We start from the raw sequence: 10,983 nt of genomic DNA, 5'->3' as shown, positions 1-10,983 counted from the left end.
CCCATTATAGTGGTGATTATGCTAAGGTTTGGATTACGGACTTCAGCAAAATAACTTGTGCACCAATCTGTAGTAATCGTTCTTTGTTCCTGTAAAGGAATAGTAGTCACGTGTCCAGTTTTCGATACAGAACACTGTTTGGAAATGTGAAAGAAAATACCAATTGAAATATCAACAACTTTAATGATTGAATATATATATACAAGAACAATTATACATACAAGCGTTAACAAATATTTCTCGGATGGTGTCAGCGCTAGGGCGTGGTAATGAGGTATTAACATAATATTTATCGATACTGATAATATTACAAACGAAAGTAATAATTATCGTCATATTAATACAGCCTTAATTCCTTTCAATTGTTCGTTACAGTGCGATTTTACAATTTGTATGTATGTTAAATTCATCAATTTATAATAAATTTATATATATTTCACCACATCGTTGTTACAACATAAACGACGTTACTTTATAAAAAATAACAACTACACTATTTAAATACAATTTTCACACAAAATTTTATAAAAGAAAATACAATGTACTTAAATGTGAAAAATACAAACAATTTCTCACCTACATTGCACACGAGAAACCAAAATAATCCGGTTCGTATTAGACGCGCCATACCATTATAATGACATTCCATTTCGTATCAAAACTAGATTATTATTCAATTTAGACATCGTTACGTATTCGCATCTCTTATTACGATAGTAGTATAATAATGCACTAGTCAGAAAACCTAGGATTTGGGAAGCGCTAACAAAACCTAAATCGATTAATTTAACACTAATATATGTTAGACAACGCAAAAGATTGCATCAACTCCACTAGTAAAACTGTACACCTAAAAGGTTTAAATAGTTAATGAAGTAATAAAAGCCACGACTTTCAAATGTTTATTATGAAAAAATACCGATCAATGTTAACGAATAACGTATTAAACAATACCGACTTACAACTAAAGCTATTGTCAACACTCGCCGAAGAACTATCGTTATTTGGTATGGGAAATCTGAATGCGATATCTAATCCGTTGTTTTAATCCTATATAAAAAAAAATATGAAATATAAAATAATAATAATTTAATTATAACTCTAGGTCTTGTCAATGCGTCAACAGAGAAAGTAAAATTTACATTCACAGCCTAGCAACACCCATCGGACATTGAAATTGACCGCCATATTTACAGAAAGTGAGGGCAATGCGACAAACTAAACGTTCTACCGGACACACGTTTTCATAATCGGACATTTCTATGAATGATTATGACTGCAGAAAATAAATTGCCTTCAACTATGACTTCCCCTTTATCCATAAACAATGGGATGACAAGCTTGGAGACTAAAATATTTCTTTATGTCCGATAGAACACAATTTTTCCACCGTCCGAAATACAACACGCTCTGACGATAAAAACGAATACTAAACTACATTACGACGAAGCCTGACCAAAACAAGAAACAATTTCAACAATGATAAACTTTGTAGTTTCATAAATCATTATAATATTGCTGTGTAAGGCATCAAGTTTACTAATTTTGAACATACGTTAAGAATTCTATGTTAAGAATAGTTAATGAAATCTGATGTTGCCATTTCACCATTATTTAAAATGTTATTTACAAGATAGCAAAAGAGTATGATCGGTAATCGAAATGCAATTCGTTAGTTTATTGATCAGTCGATGACCGCTCATACGTTGTTTCAGAAGCGAATAAGAAATAAATTATAATAAGGTAGGCAATAAGAATGTTTTGAAATTTATGTCTGTTAATGTTAGATAATAGATTTGTAATAGTAGGATGGCGAGAGAGGCTGACATCACTTATGGCAAAAATCCCAGTAAAATTTAACTGTCGAAACATTTCATGATAAGTTATATAAATTTCCTATTGTTTTGTTTCCTCTAAGGCGTTCTCACAGCCAGGCTTATATGTACGAGCTTACACACTTGCGAATATAAACAATAAAGTCAATTGTCAGTAAGGATATTCACAAGGGTGTATTATTGTATTTCAATAACTAACGTAAGCATAGTTACATAAAACTACTTAATAATTTTAACAAGTCCTTAGCTAACCTAACGCTAAAATATAAATCGATGAAATATTTCGAATCATATCAAGACGTCTCTATTTGGGCAACTTACATTTCACGTGAAAAAAGTATACGCGTTTTAAAAAGAAAAGAAAAATTATTGGCATGTAAGTATGTAACGCTGTGTCTTAAAAACTTCGTCGTTATCTGAAGCGCGGCGAGATCAGATTACTAGAAACAATTTTCTATAATTACAACTATACAATTGTTGTTAGTGACCGCTGTGCACATGTTACTACAAGTTCGTGAGAGTCGACTTGAAATGTGAAAAAGTGAAAAATACAGATGTCACAACATCTAGAGATGATTGATAAATAATTTGATTTATAAGTAAACAATTCAAATCATTAATTGAATCAAAGTACTCATGTTAGAGAATCTAGAAGTGAGAGATAAAAGATAATTTTAGCAACAGTAACACAAAATGTTATTATAGCAAGATATTAGTGGAATAAATTATTTAAAAAAAAACGGTACGAACATTGTTCAACTATCCATTGATATTTTTAACGAAATAACTATAACATTACAATTGTAATTCATAAATCATATAGTCATCTTGTACATAAGTTAAGTTTCTGAGTCACAGTGTTGAGGTTTACTCAAAGTGAGTCCCGGTGCCAAACCCAAGTCCGCTTGGTGTGGTCGAAGCGGTGCGCCAGCCACTGAGCCTGCAGGAGTTCCAGTCGGTCTTGGCTCAGGTATAGAGGCTTGCCGCGTCTGTGGAGAAAACTCGTTTTTAGATGGTAAAAAGGCCGGCCCCGAGAGGTACAACATTAATTATAGGATTCCTAAACGCTTCCCTACAAACGGTGAAAAAGTATATACATACATATGGTCACGTCTATATCCCTTGCGGGTTAGACAGAGCCAACAGTCTTCAAAAGACTGAATGGCCACGTTCAGCTATTTGGCTTAATGATAGAATGGAGATTCGAATAGCGACAGGTTGCTAGCCCATCGCCTAAAAGAGAATCCCAAGTTTGTAAGCCTATCCCTTAGTCGCCTTTTACGACATCCATGGGAAAGAGATGGAGTGGTCCTATTCTTTTTTGTATTGGTTCCGGGAACCACACGGCTATATACGTGTGTACTGAAGTTCACATCAGATGGCAAGTGTGATAGTGATATTGAATGGAGAGTGAACGCGGGGAACATGGTTATTAGGGAATGGAGCGTTGCATGTCTTTATGAGCAGTCAGAAACGGTCAAAAAAGACTCGCCTGGCTGTGCGATATGGGTGTGTTGGTACCAACATTAATGTATGGGAGTGAAAGTTGAGTGTGGCAAAAGAAGCACGAAAGCAGAGTAAATGCGGTGGAAATGAGAGCGTTAAGGAGTATGATACGAGGGTTGTTTGAAAAATTCTCGGCCCGTCTAAGAAAACAAAGATAAATAAACAAAAAAATATTTTTGTTTTTTAACATAATCCCCTCTTGTCTCAATATACTTATTTAATCTATATTCTAGGGCTTCTATGCCACTCTTATAGGCCGATTCTTCCAACTCGTCGAAAAAACGTTCCGCCTCAGCTATGACCTCTTCATTTGTGGAAAATTTCTTTCCAGCCAGGTGTTTTTTCAAATTAGGGAACAGATAATAGTCCGATGGTGCTAAATCCGGTGAATAATGGTGATGGTTCAATACTACAAAACGCAGTTCATGGAGTTTAGCCATTGCAACAACTGACTTGTGCACTGGTGCATTATCCTGATGAAAAAGGATTTTTTTTTTCGCCAATCCCGGGCCTTTTTCACGGATTTTTTCTGATAATTTATCCAACAGGTTAGCATAGTATGGGCCTGTAATAGTTTGTCCTTTCAGAAGGTAGTCAATGAAAATTATTCCCTTGTAATCCCAAAACACGGATGCCAGAACTTTTCCTGCAGACTTTATCGCCTTGGCCTTCTTTGGAGGCGGAGAACCTCTATGTTTCCACTGTTTTGATTGTTCTTTTGTTTCAGGAATATAATGATGTATCCAAGTTTCATCGGTGGTAACAAATCTTCTCAAAATATCGGCGGTATTTGACCTAAACAAGGCCAGAATCTCACTTGAAATTTCAACTCTGTTGAGTGTTTGTTCGGCGGTCAGCAAACGCGGCACTAATCTTGCCGAAACCTTTTTCATTCCAAGTTCATTGGTTAAAATATTAAATACCCGCTCGGTTGAGATCCCTATAGTGTCACTTATCTCTCGTACTTTTAATCTGCGGTCGTCTAAAACCATTTATGGATTTTATCGATCATTTCTGGCGTGGTGGACGTTGAAGGCCTTCCGCTCCTAGGGTCATCTTCGACGCTTTCTCTGCCTTGTTTAAATAAAGCTACCCACTTTTTTATCGTCGAATACGAAGGCGCAGATTCACCTAAAGTGTTATCCATGACTTCCTTAATTTGGCTAGGTGTCATATTTTTTTGACGAAATATTTAATCACGGCTCTTACTTCGGTTTTTTTCATTTTTCCGGTAGAGAGTCAGATTAGCTCAAACAAAAAATCGTAAAAAAATAATCACACAACCTATCACAATGAAATTTAACACAAGTGTAAATAAAGAATCAATCTATCGAATGAGTATATTCTTATTTTTTTTCTACCCTCAAATCTAGGTTAGGCCGAGAACTTTTCAAACCACCCTCGTAGTTGTGAAATTGAGTGACTGGATAAGGAACAGCGTGATAAGGGAATGTTGTGATGCGAAAGAAGATGTAGTTACAGGAATAGAAAAGGGAATGATAAGATGGTTTGGTCATGTGGAGAGGATGAATGGACAGTGGATTATCTAAGTCAATATACAAGGAGAGTGTGGATGGAAAGGTAGGAGTGAAGGCCTAGACGAAGGTACCTTGATCAAATCTGAAACGATCTAGCAAAAAGTCAGGTCAAGAGTACCCGAAACCGCTGAACTTGCGTGAAGAGAGTTATGAATGTGGATGAAGCGAAAAAAGTATGCAGGGAAAGGTGTAGTCTCCGCCTACCCCTTCGAAAAAGAAGCGTGATTTTATATAATGTCCGCTTATCGCTCTGGGAAAGTGGCGTGTTTAATATGTATGTATGAATGTATGTATGAATGAATGTATGTATGTACGAATGTATGTATGAATACTGACTTGAGATCGCGATCCTCCTCGTCATAGTCGTCCAGGTACAGCGAGCCCCAGAGGCAGGCGCGGCGGCCGCGGATCACCACGATGTAGGTGGAGGTCACCACCAGGAAGATGCCCGTGCCGCCGCCGCACTCCATCGCGTGCTGTGGCCAGGGGGGGGGGAGGGAGTTACATTCTTGGTTTCGTACTAAACGGTTATAATTACATACTTGCCTATAAAGTCACACGTCTATATCAATTCAATTAAATTAAAAATCTTTTTTGCTAATCACAAAGTACATCAGTTGAATTACAGTAACTGCTTATAAATATATACGGGACAAATTACCTACACTGATTGAGTTAGCCTCGAAGTAAGTTCGAGACTTGTGTTACGATATACTAACTCACAATACTATATATTATAATAAATACTTATATAGATAAACATCCAAGATCCAGGCCAATCAGAAAAAGTTATTTTCTCATCATGCCCTGGCCGGGATTCGAACCCGGGACCTCCGATGTCACAGACAAGCGTATTACCGCTGCGCCACAGAGGCCGTCCGCAAATAGGTGTAATATGAACTCTGTTGGGCATCGCAATTTTAAAATATGGAACAGCGGCCAGGTGACTTACCGGGTAGACAGATCCAAAAACACACTTTCGGCTATTTGGCTTGATGACATTTGTTTCGGTATAACTTTCAACCAATTTTCAACATGTAACATTTAATGACCCCTCCTCCCTAACATGATTGACTCAGGCCCGCATGTATCCCTAATAATAATTGAACCTTTATAGCCCCTGTTCACCTGCACGGCCTCGTTGACGTCCTGGTGCCTGCAGCAGGCCTGCTTGAGGCACACGGAGGCCTCCTTGGGCCCGGCGCCGCCCTGGAGGCAGGCGCTCGTGGGGATCCTCACCTGCACGGCCTCGTTGACGTCCTGGTGCCTGCAGCAGGCCTGCTTGAGGCACACGGAGGCCTCCTTGGGCCCGGCGCCGCCCTGGAGGCAGGCGCTCGTGGGGATCCTCACCTGCACGGCCTCGTTGACGTCCTGGTGCCTGCAGCAGGCCTGCTTGAGGCACACGGAGGCCTCCTTGGGCCCGGCGCCGCCCTGGAGGCAGGCGCTCGTGGGGATCCTCACCTGCACGGCCTCGTTGACGTCCTGGTGCCTGCAGCAGGCCTGCTTGAGGCACACGACCGTGCCGCACAGCAGGCACACGGAGGCCTCCTTGGGCACGGCGCCGCACTGCAGGCACACCCGCTCGTGGTAGTACGTGAACAGGCGGTCGTAGTCGCGCGGCAGCGCCAGCAGCGCCGGCTGCGACCACTCCACGTGCAGCGAGCGCAGCAGCCGGCGGACCTGATCGGAGGGGTAACACCATATTTACATACATACATATAGTCACGTCTGTATCCCTTACGAGGCAGACAGAGCCAATAGTCCCGAAAAGACTGAATGGCCACGTTCAGCTGCTCGACTTAATGATGGAATTGAGATCCAAATAGTGACAGGTTGCTAGCCCATCGCCTAAAAAAAAGGATCGCAATTTTATAAGCCTATCCCTTAGTCGCCTTTTACGACATCCATGGGAAAGAGATGGAGTGGTCCTATTCTTTTTTGTATTGGTGCCGGGAACCACACGGCACCACCATATTTCATTGTAAATTGTAATACTATTGACTTGATTAACAGAAATGTCATCCGATTTCTTGGGCTTTGTAGGTTTATACAAATAGAATTAAGAGAAGAGTGAGTTCGTCGTCTTTACGTTTTATTTCAGAATAGTCAATTTTTATTGGATCAAAAATAGATAATAGAATATAAAAACAGTACATATCGGTAAAATCACACAACAACGCCATCTAGCGCAAATCGGTGGAACTACAACGCGGTCCATACATATCACATTGCATGTCCACTCCTAATAAGTTCTGAGAGATTAATTAGACGAAACTCTCGATAGACAACAACAACCCGCCCCGGCTAAGCACTGGAAGCATTTATACATAATAATCTTCGCCAACGCTCTGCTGGCGGGTCACGGGCTCCACTCCATGCCCTCAGTCACCAGCTCCAGGTAGTAGACCAGATGAACAGACTCTTTCTTTGCTGGTTCTAGTAAACTTACCACCAACTGTCTTCAGTTGGCGGTAAATCCTAAGCGTCCTACCAACTACAATCTCCAACTCCACATCTTCAAAGCCGTAGATTGCCAGGCATAACAAGCAACTTGGAAACATATCTCCCTTCCGTTTCATCCGAGTCCTAAACTAAATCTATGTAAATCTTCTTGTAAACTTACCACCAACTGCCCTCTATCGGCGGCCGTTCCCAACTGCCTGGCCCACCTCCTGGCGACTACTTCGGAGCCTTCAGCCAACGCCCTGCTGGCGGACCACGAGCTCCACTCCATGCCCTCAGTCACCAGCTCCAGGTAGTAGACCAGACGAACAAACTCCTGCTCGGGTGATTGTATTTCGGGTAATTCCGCGCCGTATAAATGGTGACGGAGGAGAGCTGCGATTCGGACGAATGGCAGAAGGAGTTCTTGAAGCTGGAAAAAGAAAAAGATTACATGAGTACAATAGTATCATGGAATGAACGTGTGGTTCCGGGCACATTAGAATAGGAAAATACCCGCTCTTTCCCATGGATGAATGTAGTTAAAGGCGAAAAAGGGATAGATAGATAGACTCTTTATTACTCCATAAGAAAAAGAAAAACAGAAAAAAAAACATAGGTGTAATGAGGTACAAAGGCGGACTTATCGCTAAAGCAATCTATTCCAGTCAATCTTAGGGTGGGAGGAAATTAAAATGAAAAGGGACATGCTAATAAACTTGGGCTTCTTTTGGGTGATGGGCTAGCAAGCTGTCACTATTTAGATCTTAATAACATCTTTAAGCCACACAGCTTAATGTAGTCTTCTAGTCTTTGGGATACTGTAAGTTTTGTTTACTTTCGTAAGGGATAAAGACTTGATTATATGTACACTGGACAAGTATGTTCAAAAGTGTGTGTCATTGTATCACAGTGTATAAAGGTAAAGTGATTTTTTTATACGGATATCAAAATTAAATCCTTTTACTTCAGAAGCAAAAAACGGGAAAGTTAACGCTAGAGTCCTGAAATATAAAAAATATTAGCAAAACGTCCCAAAAAAGCTATAAAAAAATATTGATGTACATATATAAATATATATATATAAAGTACCTGCTGCTCCATCTGCTGCAAATCCGGCTGCTGCTGGTTGGCCGGCTGCGGCGGGCCGTCCTCCGTGAACAGGTCGGAGTCCGCCAGCGCGGCCAGCAGCAGCCGCGCCGCGCCCCGCAGCCCGCCGCCCCCCTCCCTGCCCTCCCCGCCCTCAGCCCCCTCCCCGCCCGCCAGCCCCGCGCGGCCCTCCGCCGTGGTGCTGGCGATGAACTGGCACACTATCTGGTAGTACGTCAGCGTGTACAGAGCTCGGACCATGCACGTGAAGTGTTCTGGAGTGATAATATGAATCGAATATGAAAAGTTTGGTTGTGGAACATCTATACTAATATTATAAAGCTGAAGAGTTTGTTTGTTTAATTGGTTGAACAGGAACTACTGGTTCGAATCGAAAAATTATTTTTGTGTTCAATAGACCATTTATCAAGGAAGGGTTTAGGCTATATAACATCACGCTGCAACTAGTATAGAGACTCTCTAGTAAAGAGAGAGAGAGACTCACGCAGGTCGAGCGCGGGCGCCAGCAGCAGGAAGTGCAGCAGCAGCGCGGCCGGGTCGCGCAGCAGCAGCGGCCTCTAGTGTATATATAGAGAGAGAGAGAGAGAGACTCACGCAGGTCGAGCGCGGGCGGGTGCGCGGGCGCCAGCAGCAGGAAGTGCAGCAGCAGCGCGGCCGGGTCGCGCAGCAGCAGCGGCCTCTAGTGTATATATAGAGAGAGAGAGAGAGAGACTCACGCAGGTCGAGCGCGGGCGGGTGCGCGGGCGCCAGCAGCAGGAAGTGCAGCAGCAGCGCGGCCGGGTCGCGCAGCAGCAGCGGCCTCTAGTGTATATATAGAGAGAGAGAGAGAGAGACTCACGCAGGTCGAGCGCGGGCGGGTGCGCGGGCGCCAGCAGCAGGAAGTGCAGCAGCAGCGCGGCCGGGTCGCGCAGCAGCAGCGGCCTCTAGTGTATATATAGAGAGAGAGAGAGAGAGACTCACGCAGGTCGAGCGCGGGCGGGTGCGCGGGCGCCAGCAGCAGGAAGTGCAGCAGCAGCGCGGCCGGGTCGCGCAGCAGCAGCGGCCTCTAGTGTATATATAGAGAGAGAGAGAGAGAGACTCACGCAGGTCGAGCGCGGGCGGGTGCGCGGGCGCCAGCAGCAGGAAGTGCAGCAGCAGCGCGGCCGGGTCGCGCAGCAGCAGCGGCCTCTAGTGTATATATATAGAGAGAGAGAGAGAGAGACTCACGCAGGTCGAGCGCGGGCGGGTGCGCGGGCGCCAGCAGCAGGAAGTGCAGCAGCAGCGCGGCCGGGTCGCGCAGCAGCAGCGGCCTCTAGTGTATATATAGAGAGAGAGAGAGAGAGACTCACGCAGGTCGAGCGCGGGCGGGTGCGCGGGCGCCAGCAGCAGGAAGTGCAGCAGCAGCGCGGCCGGGTCGCGCAGCAGCAGCGGCCTCTAGTGTATATATATAGAGAGAGAGAGAGAGAGACTCACGCAGGTCGAGCGCGGGCGGGTGCGCGGGCGCCAGCAGCAGGAAGTGCAGCAGCAGCGCGGCCGGGTCGCGCAGCAGCAGCGGCCTCTAGTGTATATATAGAGAGAGAGAGAGAGAGACTCACGCAGGTCGAGCGCGGGCGGGTGCGCGGGCGCCAGCAGCAGGAAGTGCAGCAGCAGCGCGGCCGGGTCGCGCAGCAGCAGCGGCCTCTAGTGTATATATATAGAGAGAGAGAGAGAGAGACTCACGCAGGTCGAGCGCGGGCGGGTGCGCGGGCGCCAGCAGCAGGAAGTGCAGCAGCAGCGCGGCCGGGTCGCGCAGCAGCAGCGGCCTCTAGTGTATATATAGAGAGAGAGAGAGAGAGACTCACGCAGGTCGAGCGCGGGCGGGTGCGCGGGCGCCAGCAGCAGGAAGTGCAGCAGCAGCGCGGCCGGGTCGCGCAGCAGCAGCGGCCTCTAGTGTATATATATAGAGAGAGAGAGAGAGAGACTCACGCAGGTCGAGCGCGGGCGGGTGCGCGGGCGCCAGCAGCAGGAAGTGCAGCAGCAGCGCGGCCGGGTCGCGCAGCAGCAGCGGCCTCTAGTGTATATATATAGAGAGAGAGAGAGAGAGACTCACGCAGGTCGAGCGCGGGCGGGTGCGCGGGCGCCAGCAGCAGGAAGTGCAGCAGCAGCGCGGCCGGGTCGCGCAGCAGCAGCGGCCTCTAGTGTATATATATAGAGAGAGAGAGAGAGAGACTCACGCAGGTCGAGCGCGGGCGGGTGCGCGGGCGCCAGCAGCAGGAAGTGCAGCAGCAGCGCGGCCGGGTCGCGCAGCAGCAGCGGCCTCTAGTGTATATATAGAGAGAGAGAGAGAGAGACTCACGCAGGTCGAGCGCGGGCGGGTGCGCGGGCGCCAGCAGCAGGAAGTGCAGCAGCAGCGCGGCCGGGTCGCGCAGCAGCAGCGGCCTCTAGTGTATATATAGAGAGAGAGAGAGAGAGACTCACGCAGGTCGAGCGCGGGCGGGTGCGCGGGCGCCAGCAGCAGGAAGTGCAGCAGCAGCGCGGCCGGGTCGCGCAGCAGCAGCGGCCTCTAGTGTATATATAGAGAGAGAGAGAGAGAG

General features: G+C 45.7%; 1 protein-coding gene across 1 annotated transcript in view; it reads right to left on the bottom strand.

Moving 5' to 3' along the window:
- Positions 1-163: 163 nt before the first annotated feature.
- The window catches only part of LOC106138019 (E3 ubiquitin-protein ligase Ubr3), an 86,936-nt gene continuing 76,116 nt past the window's right edge, over positions 164-10,983 (bottom strand). Inside the window, exons 28-32 of the mRNA XM_060947584.1 lie at positions 8,414-8,685; positions 7,503-7,754; positions 6,341-6,559; positions 5,216-5,355; positions 164-2,824 (exon numbers count right to left, since the gene is read on the bottom strand). Of these exons, the coding sequence (XP_060803567.1) occupies positions 2,707-2,824; positions 5,216-5,355; positions 6,341-6,559; positions 7,503-7,754; positions 8,414-8,685 (1,001 nt within the window). The 3' untranslated portion in view covers positions 164-2,706. The remainder of the gene's footprint in view (positions 2,825-5,215; positions 5,356-6,340; positions 6,560-7,502; positions 7,755-8,413; positions 8,686-10,983) is intronic.

This window comes from Amyelois transitella, chromosome 13 (genome assembly GCF_032362555.1).
Source record: "Amyelois transitella isolate CPQ chromosome 13, ilAmyTran1.1, whole genome shotgun sequence".
NCBI classification, from domain to species: domain Eukaryota; kingdom Metazoa; phylum Arthropoda; class Insecta; order Lepidoptera; family Pyralidae; genus Amyelois; species Amyelois transitella.
This window is presented reverse-complemented; position numbering and strand designations above follow the sequence as displayed.